Here is a 23,738-nt window from a genome sequence, read left to right as displayed (position 1 = left end):
CCCCACTTGATTTCGCCTGAGCCGCGTTTGATTTGGAAGGGGCGCGGAGGTGGCGCCAAAGGAGCGCTCTGGGGTTCAGCCAACTGCCTGCTGAGCAGCTCCGGGCTCCCCACTGCGGCCGGCAGACCTTGGGGCTGCGCCCCGGAACCCAGCGCCATGGGACGGCGAAGCCGAGCAGCGGGAAGAGGCGCGTCGAAGCTGCAGCAGCCGGCTCAGATCTCTTGGTCCCGGGAAATCCCCCTCCACCGAGGCGCCTGAGCCCCGAGCACTGCCGGCAGTGAGGAGCACAAGAAGCACAACGGGGCCACGGGAAGAGCTGCGCCCCAAGGAGCGACTGGCGGCCAGAGCGGCCAGGACTGGCAGTGGTGGTGAGGGCCCGACCTGCGCGGGGGGGGCCTGGGGCAGTTTTCTCCCACGCCTGGCTTCGGAGCGGCCTGCCGTGCGCTCTTGGGCATCTGGCTCGCTGCGCCCTGGGCGCGCCTTTCCCTTGCCTCTCAGCCAGCAGCAGCAGCAGCAGCTCCGCCGCTGCCTCCTTCCTCCCCTAACGCCCGCTGTTGTGATGCGTATTCCCCTAGACCCAAGCACCAGCAGGCGCTTCACACCTCCCTCCACGGCCTTCCCCTGCGGTAAGATGGGAGAGAACAGCGGCGGCCTCAGCACGCCGGTGCAGGGACCTCGCAGCCGGACCGAGGCGTGCTCGGTGGCGGACGTCCTGGCTGGGCGGAGCGGGCAGGTCCTGGGAGAAGCGCGCAGATGTTTTCTGCCAAGCGGGCTTTCCAAGCGCCTGGGAGGACTCGCGGTTTAACAGCAAAAGCGGCAGCGGGATGGGCGCTGGGCGGGCAGGGGGAAAGGCAGGCGAAAGCCCCCCCTCACCTCGGCAAGCAGTTTGCAGGGTTAGTCAGCAGTTTCTCGCAAGAGACTGAAGGCCGGTCTGCTCCCCCCAATTAGACGTTGGTTCAAGAGGGAGGGTCAGCCCTGCTACTAATTGGTGGTTCACAGTTTATCCGTGGGCACCGGAGGAGTTATGTTTTGGGGGGTGGGCGTTTATTTATTTTTTATCTTATAAGTGGCCAACTTGTGTAAACTGAGAGGGTACATTCATACACACACACACACACACACACACACACACACACACAGTCGTTTATTCGTAGCGGAAGAATCTGTCTTTCTATCTATCTATCTATCTATCTATCTATCTATCCATGCTGTGCGAATTTAACTATGACGCCAAACTTGAGTTTTGGAGGGTGTCTCGGAGAAAAAAATAGTTATTTTTCCTACCCGGAGTACGGCAGGCGTCTCTCCCGCTTAAAAAACAAAACTCTTTCCTCCCCTCGCTTTGAAAAGGGGAACTGTTAACAAATGCAGTTTTTTATATGTATCGTATCTTGTGCTGACCCAGCCCGTCTGTCAAATTTTAAAAGTCAATGAGGCCCCCGAGCCAAAAAGTTTCTAGATTCTAGACTCATGGTGGTAAATGATTCTTATATATAATTTGCTGCATTTTATAATGGGCCCTTTATAATGGCCTTTTATAAAATTGGTTCAGCCCTCGAACGCAGATCTGATTTTCCATGTGGCCCCCGACAGAAATTAATTGCCCACCCCTGTGTTAAGACATCCACAGCAGCGGGTTTCCGGTTTGTCGGCTTCGCAGTGGTAGGGATTCGCGAAGCTGCGCGATCCCTGCCGCGCTAGCCGTTTTGGGGCTCGATCCGGACGGGTGCGGAGCAAGGCTGCCCTGCAGGGGTAGCTGAAGGTAAGGGGATCCGGAGGAAGGGTTTGGGGTGTTGCAGACCCCCTCCCTAGCCGGCAGAACCCCTTTTACCAGGACGGTGTAGCGGCGGTCCGTAATGGCCGCCACAAAGAAGTCGGCAGCCGGGCAAGTATGCGCAGGAGGAAGAAGAAAGTTATTAAAAGTGAAAGTTATTCTTGGTCGACCCAGGGCTTTGAGATTTATCTAATTTAATTCCTGGAAAAGATGGTTTTTTGATGATTTTTTCCACAAGAGAAAAAAAGCGGCAATTTTGAGGTGCTGAAGGGAAAGTTTACTCTCCCTCCCGACGGAATTAAGCCGGAAGGGAGAGGACAAAGAAAATATATAAATCTGGATCTTGTTGGAGGAGATGCCTTGAAGATTTGAGGACAGAAACATAATTTTAAAAAGGCTTTAAAATACAGATTTGGACTCTCTTTTTTTTCTTTGTTTGATACCACCCCTGGAAGAGGAAGGGAAATTTGGCTTGCTTGGATTTATTGAGGATTGTGGACTTTGGGATTGTTTTACCTTTCTCTCTGAATATTTGGTTGGTGTAAGAAGAAAGAGGAATAAAAAGAAAAGAAAAGATTTATTTATAATGGCTTTTCCTTCTGAGGACCTGAGGGATGAATATGAGCAAACAAAAGCAGCCTGCAAAGATGGTATGGAAAAAGCTTTTCTATTTCTAGAAATGGCGCTGGTTAATTACCAACAGACAATGAAACAGATGGAAACAGAAGAACAACAACAAGAAAAAGATGAAGACGCCATCTTTATTGAATCTCAAAACTTATCTAAGAAAGAAGGAAGGAAGAGAGCAAGGAAAATGAAGGACTTAAGATTTAAAAAACATTTGAGAAAGAGAAAAATATGATGCAAAGTAAATATAATGATAGCAAACAAGAGAAAAAGGGAACACAACAGAGAAGGGATCCCAGCAAGGCAGAGGTTAGAAGAAGAAGGAGGGGTAGGAAGATTTGGTGGGGGAAGAAAGAAAGGGAAAGGCGGAGAAAAGCCTCAAAGTTTTAAAATTGGATGGGAGAAGAGGAATTTTTTTAGGGACAAAGGATGAAATATAAACTTCTGTAAGAAAGATTCTGCTAGGTACAGAAGATGGTATTGTAACATTTATATTTGAAATAGTAAATTAGAATGGTTTAAGATTTAATAAGAAATTAAAATGTTGAAGTCTTTAATAATGATTGATTTTTAAAATGTAATAAAATATTGAAGGAAAGGAGGATACAATGTATTTAAACATTTTTGGTGGATAGAATGTACCAAGCAGAACTGAATTGGGTATTTGTTATGTTGAATGTTAATTTTACTAACTTAGGGGAGGATAGAAAGGCATCATACTCTGATTAGTGATTTCAGGAGAAATTCTTTTTATTATAAGAAGAGATAGAGGGATAATGAATGGGCAAAAGATATAAATATAATGATTTAATTAAGATGGATTAAATAAGATAGAATGGTGAAGAGTGAAATGCGCTGCCCATACAAAGAGAGGTAACTGGGGCCAAGGTACTTTACTAAAAGATTTTTTATATGTTTGTTTGTGTTTGTTTGTGTTTTATGAGAATATTGGGGAAATTTCTGTGGAAATACAGGAAAAGATTTAAATATGTAATGATGTGTTTGTTGTTGAAATTAATAAAACTTGTTTTTTTTTTAAAAAAAAAGACATCCACAGCAGCGACGTCTGCAGTGGCGGGAAACAAGCATCGCTTGGCCTACAGGGACCTGTAGGTCGGGGTGTAAAGTCCTTAGGCCCGCCATCTTCACCAACCTTGCCATCCTCGCCACCTTTGACATATCCACCACAATTGTTATTGGTGAAGCATCTTGTGCTGATAGCAAGTGTGTTCGTGCCTGGTGTGGGAGTGGTGGAGATCCAAGCCTTGGTCGACTCAGGCCACAGCCAATTTCAGGGATGCTCATTTTGTAGAGCAGTGGTTCATTCTTCAGCAACAGGTGTCCCCGCCAGTAATGGTAGAGACGATTGATGGTCGGCCCCTTCGTTCGGGACCTGTGGTTGCTGCAACCAAACCACTTTGCATGCGTATTGGGCAGCATGTAGAGGAAACTGTGTTCTATGTTACCACATTGCCTCATTTTCCAGTGGTGCTGGGTTTGGAGTGGATGAATTGGATGAGAATGGGAGACAAGAGACTCCTTGGGCGTATATTGGGGACCTGTTGTGGTTCCATGATCACATTTACGTGCCTGGAGGTCCTCTTCGTGGCCTTATCCTATGTCAATGTCATGATAGTCCGGCGGCGGGACACTTTGGGGTGTTCAAAACACTGCACCTGATCTCTAGGACATTTTGGTGGCCGAGACTTAAACATGATGTGTCAGGATATGTGCCATCCTGTGGGATCTGTTGCCAAGCCAAGTATGCTCCTGGTGCGCCCCCTGGTCTCTTGCAGCCCTTGCCCATGCCAGAATGACATGGGGGGCAGTTTCATTGGATTTCATGGTTGAGTTACCACCATCGAATGGTGCCACAACCATTTTGGTGGTGGTGGATATGTTGACTAAAATGGCCCACTTTATTCCGTGTGCGGGTCTTCCATCGGCCAAGATAACGGCTCAATTGTTTATCTCCCATGTTTTCCGGTTGCATGGGTTACCAGACCGCATGGTATCAGATCAGGGGGTACAATTTACAGCACGCTTCTGGCAGACCCTACTCGCAAAACTGCAAGTTCAGGCCTGTCTGTCGTCTGCTCATCACCCCGAAACTGATGCGGGGACAGAGAGAGTGAATGCTATTTTGGAGCAGTACCTCCGCTGTTTCAGCAATAACCAACGAGACAATTGGGTGGAAGTGCTGCCGGTGTCAGAATTTGCTTATAACAATGCTCAACATGCATCCACCCGTGTGTCCCCTTTCTTTGCTAACTATGGGTTTCAACCACAACTTTTTCCTTTAGCCCCGTCTGATTCCCCAGTTCCGGCAGTGGATATGTTTTTGCAGGAGTTAAAAGCCGTGCCCCACATGGTCCGCAATCAACTAGAGAGAGCCAAGGAGGACTATAAACGGTTTGCAGACTGACATCATTGCGATGTTCCGCCTTTAATGGTAGGCGATCGGGTTTGGCTCTCTACTCGATACTTACCAACGATGCGACCATCGAAAAAGCTCGATCACCGTTACTTGGAACCTTTTCCGGTCGAGGCGGTGATCAATCCTGTGGTTTATCGTCTCTCCCTGCCACGGACCATGTGTATCCATCCTGTTTTTCATTGTTCCCTGTTAGTCCCTGCCTCGGCCGACAGTCCGCATAGACCGGCTCCATCACAGCCAGCCCCAGTAGCCCCTCTGGGAGAGGAGGAGTACGAAATGGATAGCATCTGAGATTCACGCCAGTTGCGAGGCCGATTTCAGTATTTGGTGGCATGGAAAGGTTATGGACCAGAGGACTTCACCTGGGTCGATGCCACTGATGTTCATGCTCCTCATTTGGTCCAGGACTTTCACGCTCGGTTTCCTCAACGTCCTCGTCCGCCTGGTCCCTGGGGAGGGGGCTCTGCGGGGGGGAATAGTGTCATGCCCCTGGTGGAGACTGACTCTGAGGAAGAGGAGGAACAGCCAACAGGGAGTGGGAATATGGCTCCAGAGGTGGTGGAGAAGGCTGGGGAAGAGCAGAGGCCGGCTGAGCAATCAGAGGAGGATCCAGGCCCATCCCCTATCCATCCTAGGTTACGCAGGGAGGAGAGGATCAGGGAAAAGCAAGGTCTACTCAAGAGGAGATTACCATGATCCTCCTCGTGGCTTGCAGCTGGGAGCTACGTATATAAGTTTGTAACTGTGCAGTCAGAATTGCTGGAGTCAAAGTTTAATGTTTACTTTGAAAGAGGTTTATCTTTGCTGGCGTTCTTCCCATGGACTCTCCTTGGTTATTTTCCTGGAATGTATGATTAGTTATCTTGGCTTGCTTCGGAACTCTTCTCGTCAATGCAGTTTGTTTTGGTTTTCTTTTTGCCTCATTATTTACTTTTGTGACTTTAAACTGTGCCTAATAAAACAAAAAGTTAAGTTGAAGGCCTTAACAGACTTTAATGTATGTTTTGGGTTTTGGGTTATTTTGAGAGACTTCGGGTCATCACACCTGGCTAGATACGAAGTTCTGGTTTGGTTGTAGTATCTTGTGCTTGATATTTTTGGAACAAATGCCAACATTTTTGAACCATTTATTTCCTGGCTTTCTTTATCATCAGAGGACAGTTGACTCAATCCTGTGTTAATTCTTCTATGTCTAAATGCTGCCTAAATGGAGATGCTTTTGTGACAGCTTTGGGATTTTCTACATAGATTTTTGAGGTCTGACAATATTTACTTCTTTTGGCCTGCCTGAATGTGCTGGCATCTTTATATCTGGAGGCCTGTACATCAGGCTCAGAGTGGATTTGTACAGTAGAAGTTCATATTCCTTTCCATTAAGCCAATGCTTCCTAAACCTGGATAAATTACTCAAAATACTGTAGGGTAAAAGTAGTTTTTCTCTGGGTAACAATACACAAACCCATTACCCAATGACAACAGAGACATTTAAATGTCTCAACAGAGACATGTTACAATGGATGAAAAGGATTTTCTGATAAGCGGTTTTGGTTAATGAAAAAAAAAAGTGCAGAAAGCACTGCCTTAAGCCATCTTGGTACCAGAGAGGGAATAAAATCTTTTCTTCCTTTTTATGCATTTGAAGATTTTAAAATTAGTACAATATGTTGATGTTTTACAGTTGAGTTCTTTGTCTTTCTAAAAAAATGCAACTGGAAGTGTTCCTTCTTTTTAACCCTTCAATCCTGCACAGTTAAGTCTTAACCAGCTGGAACTTTGATGGTGGCCTTTTGTAGAACTGGCAACCCCCCCATGGTCTCGTACTTCTGCCTCCAGGCTGTTTGCCCTGTTGCTCCCAAAACAGTCAATTCTTCCTCTCTTTTTGAGTGGAATCATATGCCCACTGAAAGGAAGTGGGATTTTAAAATATTTATCCACCTTAAGAGGATATCATTTTTGATTTAGTTCACGTTCTATTTATATTTATTTCATTGCACTGCTTGCATGTGATTTTAGATGCCTTTTCTTCAATCTCTTTTCCAGCTGCACGAATGACCCTTGTGATTACCACTTTCCCCCCCAAAATTCTCCAACATGACATTTTTCTGAGGGCTCTTGCCTCCCAAGTATCCCTTTTCCCCTTTCTGAAAATGCAAGCCCCCTCATTTTTGCATCCTCCTCCTCCTCATCATCATCAAAAAAGATAAGTAATGAGTTGCCACAGTTCAGCTTTCATTACTGCTTGAAATGAACAAGTTTCAAATGTGTAAATGTCAGAAATTGACTTAAATGGAAACAATTTTGGCTCACTTTTGTTCTCTATTTTTGCATCAGCTTAATTTGCTTCCATTTTTAAAAATGTACGATATGAAAACATTTTCTTGTAAAAGAGATACTCTGATTTTTCTAGATATTATATTAATCTGTTACATTGTTTTAAATTATTGGCAAAGAAGATTTAATCATTGAGGTACAAGTATAATTTCTGTTATAATAACACACGTAGTCTACTGGTATTTGCAGTACCAGTATCTTCAACCAAGAAGACATGTTTGGTGATCTTTCCCTCTCTCTGCCTCATTTATACTTTCTCGGAGTATCTTCAATCTATTACACTCATTTCTTTTATACTTGTCTCCAAAAATTGGTATGTTGATAAGTAATCATTGTTTATTTTAAGCTTTCTCTTAAAGATTCTGAAATGTTACAATAAACTTAGCCAGCCAAATATGTTAGAACTACAATTCCCATTAATCCACCTGACATACACGGTAGCAATTTTAAGAAGATGCCAGTTTTGGGGAAGACTGGAATCATGTAATGAAGCACACTAAAGTTGCAGTTAGAATACTGTATGTGAAATTTTCAACAGTGGTACTATTTAGGTTTGCAAGTCTCTTGATTTTGTTGCCATGGCAAAATTTTATTGGGAAAGACTCTTTATTAAACAAATTAAAGAAGGGGTGGGGGGTGACAATTTAGCTTTCTGTATATTTCAAGATAAAATATATTCCTGAGACAGATAAAACAGGGCAGATTCTCATTTTTTCATTACACATTTGATGAGTTGTAGGTTTTTTTGACCTTCCTGCTTATCTTTTAACATTGGTATTAAGGAGTTGCCTAGTATATCAGAACTGATCTCAGGATTTAATTCTATTTTGTGGTGGGAAAATGTTACTTAAGTGGAGTAAAACTAAATCAACCAAAGCCTGTTCTTGCCCTGTAATGTTAAATACCTTGGTGGGTTTGATTTTTAATTGCTAAGAATATAATTTCACCATGTGCAAAAAAAGAATAGTACATAAGGGAAGGAAATAGGTTTTGTTGAACTAAGTCTGTTTCATATGTTTAGGCTTTAAACAAACATAAATAGCAATGGTAACATAATAATTATGCAGCAAAAATAAGCCTTTTGATGTTACATAACTTAAGAAAAGCCCTATAGTTTAAATTGTCCATTAACAAATTTGTAATAAGATTAAACTTTAAGAAAATGCATGGAACACCTAAAAATTGTTATAGATAAAACATCTCCAGGAAATTTGAGACAACCCCCCCAAAATAATAATAATAATAATAATAATAATAATAATAATAATAATAATAATAATAATAATAATAATAATAATAATTGCCCATATCAATACAAGACTCTGGGAGGCTCACAAGTAGCTCAGAAATGAAACAAAGGAAATCAAACAAGGAAGTACAACAACATAAATAGAGGAAGTAATTCTCCATATGGAAGAGAATCCAGAACTGGAGCAATTTTCTATGATTTTCATGACCATGGTGATATAATTGTACATCTTTTCTGCAATATCATTTGCTCCCACAAGTAACAGTTAACATGAAGAATTAATTATCCATGGAGTTGAAAACAGAAGGATATCCACAGACAAGTTCTTTAGAAGATACTGTATAACACATGAATGTCAATATTCAGGTCCTTGTTAATGAAACAGACTTTGAATGTTCAAAGGAAGAAAAAAAGATGATCAATCCCTAAAGGGCAGAGAGGCTACAACTGTGCCTTCTAAGAAGACAAAGAAGAATCATGAAAGTTGGTGATTTGTTAGTATGAGTTATTGACTGACCCCATTTGTCTGTGAAGATTATCAACAGCCAGGAGCAAGGATCAGGGACATGACAGAACATCTTCCAAAAGTTTTCAGCTCCATGGATAATTATTTCTTCATGCTAATACATGTGGAAGCAAATGATGTAGAAAAGATATACAATTATATCACCATGGACACAAAAATCTCAGAAAAGGGCTTGGGGGGTCAGTTGATATTCTCGTCCATCCAGCCTCTCATTCTACAAAAAAAGAATAATATCCGGCATGAAACAGATCTGAAAAGCACAACAAGTAATGCATATAGGAAATGGAAAATGAAACAGTTCACAAGAGTATTGAGCAATAACTCAGAACGATAGAGCTGGGGTTCAAAAATATGTGCTCAGAATAAGTTACAGAAGGATGCTAACAATAACAAAAAATACTTCATTAGACACATTCAGAGTATAAAGGAAAGACTGAATAAAACAGCTGTTCAGTTGAAATTGCAAAATGCTAACACGTAACCAACTTCTCCCCACCAAATTAAAAAAAAAAATCCAAGGAGCTATTCAATTCTGTTTTGGTATAATCTTCTTCAACAAGTAAGTAGATGAGATTAAATCTTCATGGTCAGGTTACTTTCATCCAAGGGTCTCAACAAAAACTGATCATTATGTATTATTAGTTATATATTACCTTTGAGAAATCTTAAACAATTGGTAAAGTGCAAAGTTACTCGCTTAGGAAACAAAAATACCAAGGTATAAGATGAGATACATGATTTGATAATAGTATTTATGAATATTTTTAAAAATTGTATCATAATTCCTTTGGCTAGCACTTCCTCACCTCATATGTATGTATGTGTGTGTGTGTGTGTGTGTGTGTGTGTGTGTGTGTATTTGTTTTCTAAAGTTTTCGCGGGTACTTACATGTATGGTATTCAGCTTTGTTCGGGTATTTTCCCACATCATTATAGTTGTGCTTTTAAAGTTGTAGCAACGTTTCAGCAGAATCTCATCATCATCAGGCTTCTGTATTGAAGCCATCATCAGGCTTCTGTATTGTGTTCGTCTGTGAGTCAGACTTTCACAGCCGTTTCAGTTTTAAATTAGGGGCTAGCCTACTGCTGTGCCAGAATGGTTTTTTCTTCATCCTGATTGGGTGGGAGTCTTGGTCTGTGTTTATTGGTCTTGGAGTTTGCTGTGTTCTGCTTGATTGGTGTTTCTAATATCTTCTGTCTGTTTTGTACCTTTTTTAATCTTGATTGGCTCGCAACATTGTGTTTCCTGTATTGGAGGTTTTTAGAAAAATATATATATATTCTTCAGTTTTCGTGGGTATTTATATGTATGGTATTCAGCTTTGTTCGGGTATTTTCCCACATCATTATAGTTGTGCTTTTAAAGTTGTAGCAATGTTTCGGCAGAATCTCATCTGCCATCATCAGGCTTCTGTGTAGTGTTCGTCTGTACTCTCCCAGTCCTGATCATCCATCAGTTTGATTAGTGCAGTTACTGTGCTGAACCCTGGTCCAAAACCCAACTACAGTGGATAATAATTGGATCAATCAATGATTTCTGAACAGATTGTGCACCGCTGCCTGTTTTAGAGGAAATGAAAACATTCCCTCACCAAAAAAACGTTAACTGAATCCAATCTCTTGTCACATCAGAGGTTTTAACCAGAGGTGGTATTCAGCAGGTTCTGACCAGTTCTGGAGAACCAGTAGCAGAAATTTTGAGTAGTTCGGATAACCGGCAAATACTATCTCTGACTGGAAATTTTACAGTATCCTTCCCCTGTCACACCCACCAAGCCACACCCACATAACCAGTAGTAAGAAAAATTTGAATCCCACCACTGGTTTTAACCAACCAAAAAGGGTAGCAATCCAAGTGAGAAATAACACTACCAGGAGCCCTATCCACTTCCGGTGGAGTTGCAGACTTAACAAACCAATCCCTGATGACTTCACAGAATGAAACCCCAGTTGTCTCTTGACCAGCTAGGGCCATCTCAGCTCAGGTTTTGAGTAGTTTTATCTGTCCGATGCTGTGATAATTCTCCATAACACCCCTCAGCTTGAACATTATCGAATTTAGGCAAGGTTCAAGGCTTATGAAAAATACCTAATTATTATCAACTTATAATTGTTTTCTAGGGCTAACGTTCACAGTTTGAAAAAATGTAGTATTCCATACTTATTTGTTAATAATTTTTGTCATAGTGACTTCATGACTTTCTTGCTAGTGTATTTTAAACATTGTAACATTAGGGAATCAAATAGCAACACTATTTTATTTCATGGCACAATACAGGATTAAATATTACAAGAAAAATGAATGGTTCTAAATTATACAAGCTCCAGAAGATTCCGTCCAATTCATTTACTGGTTGGTTGTAAGGGAATACGCTTATTTGGATCAAGATTTGTTTCCAGGTTTTGAGATATGAACTGTTGATAGTGTTGTGCTAATTTGATAATATAATTTCAAATAGTGTTTTATTCTTTTAATTTAAATATAAATAGATATAGGCCTTTTAAAATGGTGACGTCAATGAAAGTTACAGGATGTAAGCAAAGCATATTATATAATAAAGCACCATTGTTCTCAGGGTCTAAAAGGAAACTCTGTGCTCCTTACAAAATCAAGGTGGCAGCAAGATAATCCCAAATACTACAAGAAAAGTTGAATAAGTATTCAATATACAATAATATACTCCACTAGTATTTTTCTTGAATGTTTATAGGCAAATAATGTATACATATAGCCTAGGTTTGTTTGTTTATTAAAATATAACAAGACTCTGCATGGCATATGAAAAAGAGAGAGAATGTACCATTAAAAATACTAAAACAGTGAAACAAAATATAGTGCAATTCATGTATGTGTGTGTTATTATCAATCTTTCATGTGAGGTGCCTCAAGGCTTGGATCTGTCACCCCTTTCTATTCAACATCTATATGAAGCTGGTAGATAAAGTCACTCATCAACAAGGGGGTGCAGTATCATCAGTAGGCTTAGTTGTACATCTCTACCTCAGGCTGGACAACTGATGCCATTCAGGTGCTTACCCAGTAATAAAAATAAAATAGTAAATAGTTAGAACGTTCTGAAATATTAGTTTGGGTAACTTTTTCATGTCCGTCAAAGCTATTTGCCAGAGTTATTTACCAAAATAAGAACATAGAATAGAGCAGGGTAAAGTATCAGTAGGTCTCCGCCCAATGCTCTTTCTTGGTAGGCCTCCTTTCTTGCCAGTACCAGTGAGATAGAGAAGTATTTAAAAGTAGGAAGTTCTTCCAAATTTCTCTCCAGAAGTGCTTTCTTGTTTCTCTGTAGTAGCAGATCCATACTTTTCTTATGTCTCTTTCGTTGGTGCTGAGAAGAGTGAATACAGAAAAGAAGTAAGAGGATTGGAAAATAGGAGAGCATACCCATGCTGTGCATTGTGCAGGGAGTTGGAAGGTCCCTTCCAGTTAATGCTGTCTGGGATTAGCCAATAAGTATGTGAGACTCTTTGCAAGCCAGTATAGAAGACTATAAGTGAACTAGTGCTTTTTCCACCGGGAAATAAAAAATTATCCTAGAGCTGTCTCTATCATTACAAAGACCTCTGGAAGGTTTCTCACTTTCTGCTTCCCATTTTATTTTTTTGATGCTTGCATTTCTACCTTTTCAAGTGCTGTGAGGCTTCCCCTGGGAAAAGAGTCTGGTAGGCCATTAGGAGATGAGAGATGTCGTAGGACCTCTCTAGTTGACAGCGAAATCTCTGCAGGAGGCTAGTTAGGCCTTTGATGCCAGGTCTATCAAAGAACAGTAAAACATACCAGAAATCTATTTTAAACATTAGATACTAAAACCACAGAATGAATAGCAGCAGCTAGCCTAATTTCAGGTAGTACTCAACTTACAACCACAACTGGGACCAGAACTTCCATTGCTAAACTATGCAGTCATAAAGTGTGATATCACAGAACTGCATCACTTAGGGGCAGCAGTTCCTGTTGCTGCGTAATTCCACACGGTGCAGGTTGTTAAGTGGAAAGTGGAAGGAGTGCCAGATAAGGAAGGCAGGGGTATGCAGGAGGTGCAGGAGGTCCTGGGTATGGAACACAAGCAGGTTGGGGAAAGAATACACTGCTGCTCAGCGGCTTCTTAGTGTACTGCAGCTCTGGAGCTGCAAGACCTGTGAATTGCAGTAGAGTTCAAATCCTTTCAGAGTGCAAAGGGGCATCTTGGGGTGCTCTGGACTGCAAGAAGCCCTTGAGCATCAGTGCAGCATTGAGAGGTGCAAAAAAAAAACCTCCAACCACAACAGGTCCATACATGAAGGTTCTAATTAAATGATTAATTAGATTAATTTAAAATTAAAATTAAATTTAATTTAATCTAATTAAATTAATTACTATAGCTTTTACACAGGAATCTCCTCAGACTAATGGTTAGCACCTGTACAGAACTAGATAAGCATTAATAGCATTCCGGGGAGGGGGGGATTTGGCCTTTTGTGGTTACGTAATGATTCTAAACTGATGCTTCATTTAAATCTTTCCCCTGGCTTTGCCAGTCTCTCTCCTACATCCATGAAGCCTAGCCCCAGACCAGCCCTGTAGCAAGATGCAAGGGAACTTCTTGTCATCCTTAGAAAGCCACAGATGGTTCAGTCCAGTCTCAGCCACAGCTGCTGTCACTCCCACGCCCCCTGAGATCCTTGCTGCTTCAGGCTTTGCAGTTTTCTTGCTCCCTCTACTGACAAGGTGTCCTGACCATATGAGACCATGTTCTACAGGTCTTGCAAGGAAACTGCTGTGTATCCATCCCCTGGGGAAGAAAACCTTGTGAGGCCAGCAGTTGCCTTGGTTAGCAGTGGGAACAAGAAGGTCAGCTAGAGTGGTAGATGCTGGGACAGGGGGCCAAAAGAGCATAGATGAGGGGAGGTATGTGCTCCTGTGGGCTGTAAAGTGTCTGGATTTTGATCATGTGACCATTGTGTTGCTACAACAGTTGTACACTTGAGAACTAGTTAACTCCCTTTTTCAACACCACTGTAACTTTGGAAAGTTGCTGAATGAATGGTCATAAGTCAAAGACGTCCTTTATAGACCTTCTGTAATTCTCAAAGACCTCAGCAAATGAACAGGCTTTTCATTTTTTTTTCTGCCCAAGAGACCATTTTCCTAAAACTTGGAACATGAGGAAGCCTTGCTACGTACTGCCATCTTTCCATTAAGCGATTTTGAACCTGTTTTGTACCAGTGTTTCACAGGCTAGAGATAAGAGATGGAAGAACAAGGCTGTAGCAAAAACAGTAGTTAGCAGTGCAACTTTTCCAGTCAAGGCTTGAATGTGTGAAACTGCCTTTATATTGAATTTGACCAGTGGTTCATTTAATAGGCTGGTATTATGTATCCTGACCAGGGTTGTCTGCAAGGTCACAGCAAAAATCTTTCCAAGGCCTGCATAAAACATGCAAAAGGTATAAAACCTGGAGCTTTGCTGAATAAAACTGCACATTCTGTCTTTGAGGAATGGATCCTTTCTTTTCTCGTTCAGCCTTAATGTTCCGTTTCTGTAGATTTTGGAACAGGGAGGTGGCAATAACAGTCTGACAGACGCTTTCAAGGACTATAATTGAGTTGGAGACTTGATCGAAAGCTGCTGGTTCCACCAGAGAGATTAAAATGGGCAGAAAAGGGAAAGAGTTGCTCCTTAACTATAAAGGCACTATCTGATCTGCTTACAGAATTCATATTCAGAAGAGGGATCTCTTTTTTAAAAAACCAACAGGCAAAAAACCCCAAATCCATAACTGTTGCAGGTTTTGGCGTCCTCTGGAGAAAAAAAAGAAGAAGAAGAAAGCAAAATGTGTCATGATTTTCATCAAAACGATCCAGACTCTCTGCTGTTTTAAGATCACAGGCCAAAAGGGTAGTAAACAATGCATTTCATGGGAGTTATTGAAGAGAATATTATTTAGAATATTTGTTTAACTGGAAAGAGGATGCCATTGTCTTTCATTTGAAAAAGGAGCCAAGAATTGGGATCAACTTTCCCCTGTACTCTAGAGCAAGGTGCTTCATGAACCATAGATGGCCCTCTTGGCAGTTAAGACAGATTAGCTAGCTTTGTTGATGATTGCAATGGAGTTTAGTTTACTGTGGTGCGTTAGAATAGCTGTTTTAATTTCTCAGATTTGACCCTTGTAGTGGATGTTGATTTAATAGTCCAACTTCTTTGTTTATAGGGGACAGAAGATTTGGGTATTTGAAAGTCCCGTGTATACTTTTCACTTAATAAATGCCTGTCAGATGAAATGAAGAATGGCTATTTGTAGACAGGACCAGTAGCCTTCAATTACTCCATATCCTCCCTCTCCTGAGTTAAGGTTGTGCTTATTTCGGATCAGTTCCTTGTTCTGCAATTCAGCAGTTGGTAAATGAGTTCTCTGTCTCTTGATCCTGACAGGGGAAACAATTAGTACAAATTCCAAGACAAGTTTAAATTAAAATGTTGACACAAAAATGCATTTGCTGTTCATGGAAATGGTCTAGTTTAGAGACTAATTTTAAATTCTTACGCACCGGGTACTTTTCTTTTTAATGAAATTTCCAGAATATATTTGAGAGTATTTATTCTATACAGTGGACCATCTTCACTATGGTTCAAAGCTGCATATGTGTATGTAGGAATTTATCATATAACTAGCTCGATACCCATGCTTCACTACAAAACTATGTGGTTGGACTTAGTTTTTGGGGAGAAAAATAAGGGCGGAAAATTGTGCTTCTGCCTACCAGCATCTATCAGTATTCAACTGCCTAGCATCCTGTCAGTGTGTGAGAGAGTTGAATGCTGTTTGGAAACTGAAACAGTATTTGCTGTGTGAGCAAGAAGGAGACAGCAAGGAGCCTGGGCATGGCTTGGCTCACCCGTTCTATACTAAAGCTGCTTGGTGCTATGAAACTAACACTGAAACTGAAACTCCTCTGCTTGTGTTTTGCATTTGGAACAGATTTCTTTTCAGGTGGGGTGGGGGAGTAGAACTCCTTAGCATCAGAGTGTGTTAATAATAATATACGAAATACTAATGCTTTGATGGTCATTAAAAAAAATCCTTTCTTAGTGAGCACCTAGAAGCCAAGAGGAACATATGTGCCAAATTTCAAATAGGTAGGCTTTACGATTCTGGAGATTTTGTGATGATGCGTGAGTGGTATTTCACTTTTATATATATAGATTTGTCCATTTATGACAGAATAAGATAGAAAATGAAAATGTGTGTATCTCAGTCTAAACAACATCAGTTCTACTAAAAATAAACACTTACCTTTTAATGGGACCTCACCCATCTGCAAGCTCAGATTGCATGGCATAAGAATAATGCAAAACATTCCACATGGAATGGCCTAATAGTACTGCCTGGAACAACACATGCTTAAGTGTTTTGAAGGGCGAAGTACAGATTGCATTTATGTGCTTACTAAATACAAAGGCAAATTATGTGAAGTCAACAACAAAGGCATATTGACTAAATAGCTGAGAGAACGTCACTGCAATTTTGAATGAATAACTGCTAGGATTTTTTTAATTTCTACTCATGTGTGAAAACTGTGAAGTAGAAAACTACAGATAACTGCAGCACAAGACTTCGTTTGCTGAATTGTCAATGAACTCATGACTAAAAGATGTCTTTTAATAACCTTTTCCAGAAACATTTCAGTCAATATATGATCATAAAATTGCCTTCAGAAAATGTGTATCATCTGTGTATATCCCAGGAGATGGGTGCAAAATGTTTCAGATAACATAAATATTAGAATACTATTGGGTAGTTGAAAATACTGCCACACTATTTGAACTGTGTATTTGAACTAAATAAATTGCTATATTTAGACTAATTACTGAGAAAATGTATGGAATCCTAAGCAAGTTGACCTCTTCCAGTTCTGGTACCCATTTCTTTCTGTATTGTTACCTATCTGTTCCAATCCATTGCTTTAGTTTGCAGCTACTTCTTCAAAATGCATTGAATACCCAGAGTTTCTGCTTCCTGTCCTTCAAGGCTAGGTTGTATCTGTATGGCATTATGATATTTCTTGACAGTAAAACTACTGTAGTGCACTTTTGAAACATGTCTTTCTCAAGATTAATAAGACTCAGTAACAATAGGCAATGATTCAATAGGATTCAATGTGCCCCTCTTATTTACAATAACAGCAGGTAAGAGAGAAGAGCTGTCAGAATAGAATATAATTGAATTCTGTTGAATTCTTTATTGGCCAAGTGTGATTGGACACACAAGGAATTTGTCTTGGTGCATAAGCTCTCAGTGTACATAAAAGAAAAGATATATTTGTCAAGAGTCAAGAATCATAAGGTTAATAATAGTCTTAATAATAGTCATAGGGTACAATAAGCAATCAAATCATATTCGGAAACAGTTAATAAAAATTGTTAGGATACAAAAAACAAGGCTACAGTCATAAGTGGGAGGAGATGGATGAAAGGAAGGATGGGAGGATTAATAGTAATAGTAATGCAAACTTAGTAAATAGTTTGAGTGTTGAGGGAATTTTTTTGTTTAGCAGAATGATGGCATTCGGGGGAAAAACTGTCCTTGTGTCTAGTTGTTCTGGTGTGCAGTGCTCTATAGCATCATTTTGAGGGTAGGAGTTGAAACAGTTCATGTCCAGGATGTGAGGGGTCTGTAAATATTTTCACAGCCCTCTTTTTGACACATGCAGTATACAGGGCTTAGAAAAGAAAGACAGCTGGACATCTGTGCTGGAAAGCTACTGCTTTTACACCCTATTGTGGAATGTAAATCTGGGCTGGTTTCTAACTGGCAACCATAATTCATTTTCCTGGATCTTGGGTGGACTGCTTGGGGGCTAGCAGGGTGAGGAACACTCAAAGTGACCTCCCCAATTGCTAGCCTTTTACCTAGTTATCCCTCTAATTTCCCATGTGTACATTCATGCATACAAAACAGATATTATGATGATTAGTGCAGCTATTCAATGGCATTCATCATTCACATGGATGAATGCAGCAACTATTTAGATATTGCATGTCCTTGACTTTGGGGCATTTAAAAGTTCCTAACCTCTCATTTCTTCACTTTACATTTGATTGAGTGTTTATCACTAAATTATATTAACAACAATGTTTAAAGAGATGAGGGGCAAGTCTTATTTGTACCTATTTTCCACAATAATTAACTTCGGTGACAGTTTGTATTCACACAAGAAACAATAACTAGAGAAAAGTGTGGTTAAGGGGGGGAAAAATCTATCTTCCATTTTTTAATATGGATGGGCCCCATATGCTGAATGATTGCTTTGTTAGCAAACCAGTTATCAGAAAGACTGTATTTCTGAGATGATTAAAGCCAGGGATTGAATTGGAGTTGATTTGGAATGAATGCATACCATAATTAAAATTTGCCTTACTTCTGTTTAGATGAAAATACTGGAGATGGTGAATTAGATCTAAGTGGAATTGATGACAGTGAAATAGATATGGTAAGAATCTTTCCAACCCCCTCTCATAATTGTTTCTATACTTACGTGGATACATTCAAAATTATCAGAGGTTTTTTTTTTAAGTAAGGCTACTTACTAATGTTATTGTTTTTCCCTTGAGAAAAATAAATGTTTTTCTATATTCTGTTTCTAAAATCAGTATCTTTAAATATAAAAGGAAGGAGTTGTCTTTGGGAAAGTATGAGTTGGTTTGGGTGAAGAAAATGTTGGACACGAGAAGGAAGGTGATTGTGCTAATTCCTATATATTTGCTGCAGAAGTCTTAACACTTTTACTCTTTATCTCTAGTACATACTTAATGATTCAGAAGCCAGGATAAAAGCAGAACTGTGGATGAAGGAAAATGCAGATTATCTCAAGGAACAAAAGGGTAAGCAAAATAAATAAAAATATTTCTGATGTGTTTTGCATGCTTTTTATTTGCTTATGACAGTGTTTACAGATCATTTCTTAGGCTGGAAGGCGTGCAAAGTAAACAAAAGCAGTAAACAAACTTACAGGGCTCAAAACATTAACTGTAACTGTTCAGTTTGAAGTATATCATAGTTACATTATCTTAAGAAGACTTAGCACAGACTTAAATACATTCTTTAATAGAAAGACACGAGCCATGAGTGTGTTATGTTGTAGTTAGCACAGGTACCCCACTTCCACTATATTATGAAATAAAAACATTGCAAACCTCAGGAAAGATCTCCTCAGAACTATGAACGCCAGGCATCCTTAGCTCCATTGTTTTCATTTTGGTAAGTCAGAAGTATTATGGCACCTGTGACACTATTACTGACCACTTCTAGATTTGACATTGCTACAGAAGGAGGAAAATCAAGTCTGTGTTGCTCCATCTTTCCATCCTTTTTTTTTTAAAGAAAAAGAAGCAAGGATAGCAAAGGAAAAGGAGCTTGGTATCTATAAAGAACACAAGGTAAGTAATATTTTTGAAATCAATGATGTCAAAAGAGATATTTGAACAATGTTTAATTTTGTTGGATAAGACCTATAGAAAGTATTTCATTGTAAACACTAATGTATTTTAGAATAAGAACTCAATCTTATCAGCTTGGTTGGCTTCAAAAAAGGGGCTGGGCCAGTAAATGAAAGTCATGGGATCATAGTCTTGATTGCTTGTATGACTGCTTCTGAAGACCAGCTGCTGGGAAACTGGAGGGCTTCCTTGTACAATTAATTGGTTGGCTACTGTGAGAACAGACTGCTTGTATTAAGATTGTAATATTACAATTTATTTTTCCTCTATTTTTAAAATAAATATGAAACATATATTTTTGTGCACTCTATCTTATATATATTCGTTAAAATCCTGTTGTCACTAATATTCAATATTAGTGTCTGTTTTATGTGTAGTGCATATATATCAACCCCTGGTGTTTTTTTGTTTTTTTTACTGCAGTAATGCTTTTAATGTCATTAAAAGCAAATGATACGTAATCCAAACTTTCTTAATTATATATTTATTTTTAAAATAAGTATTCCAAAGCTTCTTTGTCCTGTTTTTTTAAAAAAGCTAGACATGTTACGATAAGATTACCCTCAAATTGAGCTCCATTTTTGTGAACCGCATCCATGCAGTTAACAGCGGTGGATATGCATGACCTTTTTCAGGGTATTTTTTTTATTTCCCAATCTAGCCAAGAGCCCTGTCTTTTTCTGCTAACCTCCCACTGAGGTTCTAACTACATCTGAAGCTGCTTCGTTTCTTGAGATTAGTCAATGGTGGCTCAGTGCTGCCAGAGACAGAAAACAGTAAATGCTTCTAGCCAGTCCTGTGACCTGTTGGGTCATCCTTTGAGAGAAAATTAGTGCAGTATGATTTGAGTAGAATTAAATTTTAGGTTAGTCATACTGTTTTGTTTTTTTTACCCAAACAGATAAACAAATGACTATTGGCAGGCAAAAAGCAGTGGGAGCAGGAACGACTTCTGACTTCTTGCTGACTTCCTTATTCATTTTGCTTTTAAGGAAACTGGCAAGGAATGTTGGAAATCATGATCATGTCAACATGGGGATCCTGCAAGAGCCATATATTTGTAAATAAACTGATTCAAGCATCATGGAAATTTCAATTCCACAGGAGCAACGGGCCCTAGATTTGTAATGCTTTCTTTAAGTTAGCAGATTTTAGGCATTCCAATTCAAAAATTATTGCAGCATAATGCACTCTTTGGGCTAACTTGAGGGTTCAAACAGATAAACACAATAAGAATGTTAGTCGTTATCTGTTTTCATACCAAATTTTCTCCTTGATAAATTGAATAAATATTTATAATAGATATGTTGAAGTTATGTTAGACTTTTATACTTCAGAAAGTACTCTTTAATCTGCATTAATTAAAGCAGGGAAGCCTGTGTTGTTCATTTGTTTCCTCTTTCCATTAATGAAATTCCATTCCCTCTTTTGGACAGAAATTGTCAGGGAAGATTCTTCAGTTATTAAAGCAGTCCATTGTACTACAGTCCAAAATTGCCCCACTCCTTTACCTGACATGCTGAGGTCCTCTTTCAAGCTGGATCAGTTGCAGGTTCAGGGTTGTTGTCATTTGTACAGTCACTCCTTTCTTCAGTAGTGACAATATTCTGTATCCAAACTCTGTCCCAATAATTAAGAAAGAAAGGTTGATTTCCTCTTCTTGGCAGTAGCTGCATATTCCAGTCTTCTTTTTCTAAGATACTACTTTATTCTGTGTTAATCCATTATGAAACTAATCATGTTATCCCTTTAAATAAAACTTTTCTATACATCTAAATGTGAGTATTCATGAGGGAGATGATGCTAGGGTAAAAACCCAATGAAGACACAATGCATAGTTAACGCAAACAGTAATTTACTGCTTTAATTCTGATACCCTAATGTTCAGTAAATTTATAACTTGGCTTGCTAAACTGTGCTTCCATAGTCCTAGTAGCATAGAGACATCACTAAGGTCTGAGTTCCGTCTTGCAAATGAAAAGGCTAGGGAGATGCAGAACTGATGTAACTTCTTTGAAAAACTGGCAGCATCATTTTGGCCAGGTAGTTACTGTTTTTGCATTTTGCATTTCCTCATAAAATCCTAGCAGCATCCCTATCACACCTGCAATTTTTGTATTCAGCAGCAGAGACTAGAGCTCAACAGCAGAGTACATGCTTTGCATGCAAAAAATACAAGCTTGATTCCTAGTATCTTCAGATAGGGATAGGAATGATGCCTGTTTGATAACTTAGAGGAACCTATAACTCAGAAAAACTGTCTGTCAGAGTCTAGACAGTACTGAACCTGATGACTGATTTGTTGAAAGTGGCTTCCTCCATTTTTATTGCTGCATTTAAATTCAGTGCATTATGCATCTAGTTGACATTGCAGTTGCTTTGAGTATCACATATCATTTCTTGGGGGATTGCATTTATTCAGGCCTATTTTCCATCAGATTTTCAACTTATGCATTCTTGGCAGCTCCCAGAGATCTACAGTATAGCAGTCCCAGAGAGCCCTTGGACATAGTTCTTTGCTTTTACTTGATCTATCTATGCATCCCTTGAGTCTCATGTTGCAGCAGTGGCTGCAGTGTGCTGTTTGATATTTCCTTTGAGATCAGCAGAACAAAGATTTGCAGTAAGTTTTTCTTCTATGCTTGTGTGTCTGTGGGTAGCAGTAATGTGATTTATTTTGTACTGACATTTTATAAAAAGCACCACTTGAAAATAATTCTTCTGCAACTGGGACAAATCCAGATTTTAGAAATGAAGAAGCAGAGCCATGGGGAATTGTCAGCATTTAGAAGAACCAAGGAGGAGTGTGTGGACTTTCCTTGTCAAGAACTGCAAACTAAAAGACTATCACTTTTTAGCATGAAGAAGGGGAAAGAAGAATAGTCTGCAACTGCAGGCATAGTCCACGTTTGACATAGTTACTCTGTTTTTTACCAAGCTAAACTAAAATCACATTTTCACTTACAAGTCCATATTGTTTTTCAAATATACAGCCTAATTCATTGTGGGAATGCCACAATGTTTTCCTGTTTACAGCTTGTTAGTGTGAATCAACAAATTGCAGGTGACAGTTAACGTGTCCTGATACCTTCACAACCAGATTGCGGCACATGTGTTCTGTGTGGAAATCCCTTTGAAGATGGTATTATATACAGGCAGAAATGAGTTTGTTACATGGAACAACTAAATAAGACACTGGGACCAATGTCTGTACAAAGACATGCATTGCGATGATCTGCCATTTTTATTTTCTAAGAATATCTATCATATCTGTATCAGTTCTAAAGGCACTGAGAGATAAGTGATGCTGAAGGTTCACAGTTGTGCAGGCTGCGGGCTTCTCATTTCATTTCATATTTAATTAAAGATATCTAAAAATGAAAATTAAGTCAAGTGAGAATTTGCTTGGTAAATGTTAAAGGAAGGATCCAGAAATGCTACTTTATTCCCCCTCCCCCCAATTTTCAGTTGATACAGTAAATGATTTGGCTATATCTGTCCTGATGTTTTTAGATTCAAGGCAACTTAATATTAGATAATATACATTGGATAATACCCAAAGGGTAATGCCAGAATTGACTAAATATTTTATTTTCTTGAGCCCTTTAGATCAGGGGTCGCCAACCTTTTGGACCTCAGAGACCACCAAACTCATAATTTTAAATCCCGGGGACCACTAACTGGTTCTGTGGGTGTGGCCTAATTTGTGGGGGTGGCTTGGTGGTCATTTGACTGGCTGGATATGACTTGTATGTAGATATTATAAATATTTATATAAATATTGAATTTTTTACAAAAAAGAGCAACTTTTACCCAAAATCAGGCAAAGCAGGCAGGCAGATTGAGTTGTTCACAGAATCACAGATTCACTTAGAGATCTGTGTTTCTGCCATCGGCTAGCTCAGTCTGCACTGCTTCAGTCCTAAGGAAGATTCGGCTCATCTAAAGATTACCTAGAAAGCAAGAAATCCAACGATTTCCTGCTTTCTAGCTAATCTAAATCTCCCGGTGCAGCAGAACAGCTGATGGTCGGAAAAAGGAAAAATAGCAACTTAGCAGGCAAGTATGGCCCTAATTTTGGGGGAGAGACTGATTCATCTTTGGTATCAGTATTAAGCTTAAAGGAACATTTTTAAAAATCGTCCTTGCATTTATGTAACACTCTTAATCCAGTCAGTTAAAGATATAACAGCTTTATTTGTAAGCTTGGTTGCTTTTTATTGTGGAATACTACACTATGCAAACCCAACCCATTTGGTTACTATTTAGTTCAGTGAATTGAGTGAACCCATTTAAAA

The 23,738-nt window shown here is 39.5% G+C and overlaps 1 protein-coding gene across 5 annotated transcripts in view; it reads left to right on the top strand.

The window, feature by feature from the left end:
- The window catches only part of BRF1 (BRF1 general transcription factor IIIB subunit), a 224,776-nt gene that overhangs the window by 150,213 nt on the left and 50,825 nt on the right, over positions 1–23,738 (top strand). For all 5 annotated transcript variants that reach the window (XM_087952282.1, XM_026670128.2, XM_026670129.2 and 2 more), the window contains 3 exons: positions 18,373–18,434; positions 18,744–18,825; positions 19,325–19,380. In XM_087952282.1, coding sequence (XP_087808408.1) covers positions 18,373–18,434; positions 18,744–18,825; positions 19,325–19,380 — 200 coding nt within the window. The remainder of the gene's footprint in view (positions 1–18,372; positions 18,435–18,743; positions 18,826–19,324; positions 19,381–23,738) is intronic.

Source organism: Notechis scutatus, chromosome 1, assembly GCF_049901735.1.
Source record: "Notechis scutatus isolate UNSWTSFEM ecotype Mainland chromosome 1, rNotScu1.2, whole genome shotgun sequence".
Taxonomy (NCBI): Eukaryota; Metazoa; Chordata; class Lepidosauria; order Squamata; family Elapidae; genus Notechis; species Notechis scutatus.
The sequence above is the reverse complement of the archived record's forward strand: the minus strand, read 5'-3'. Positions and strand labels throughout refer to the sequence as shown.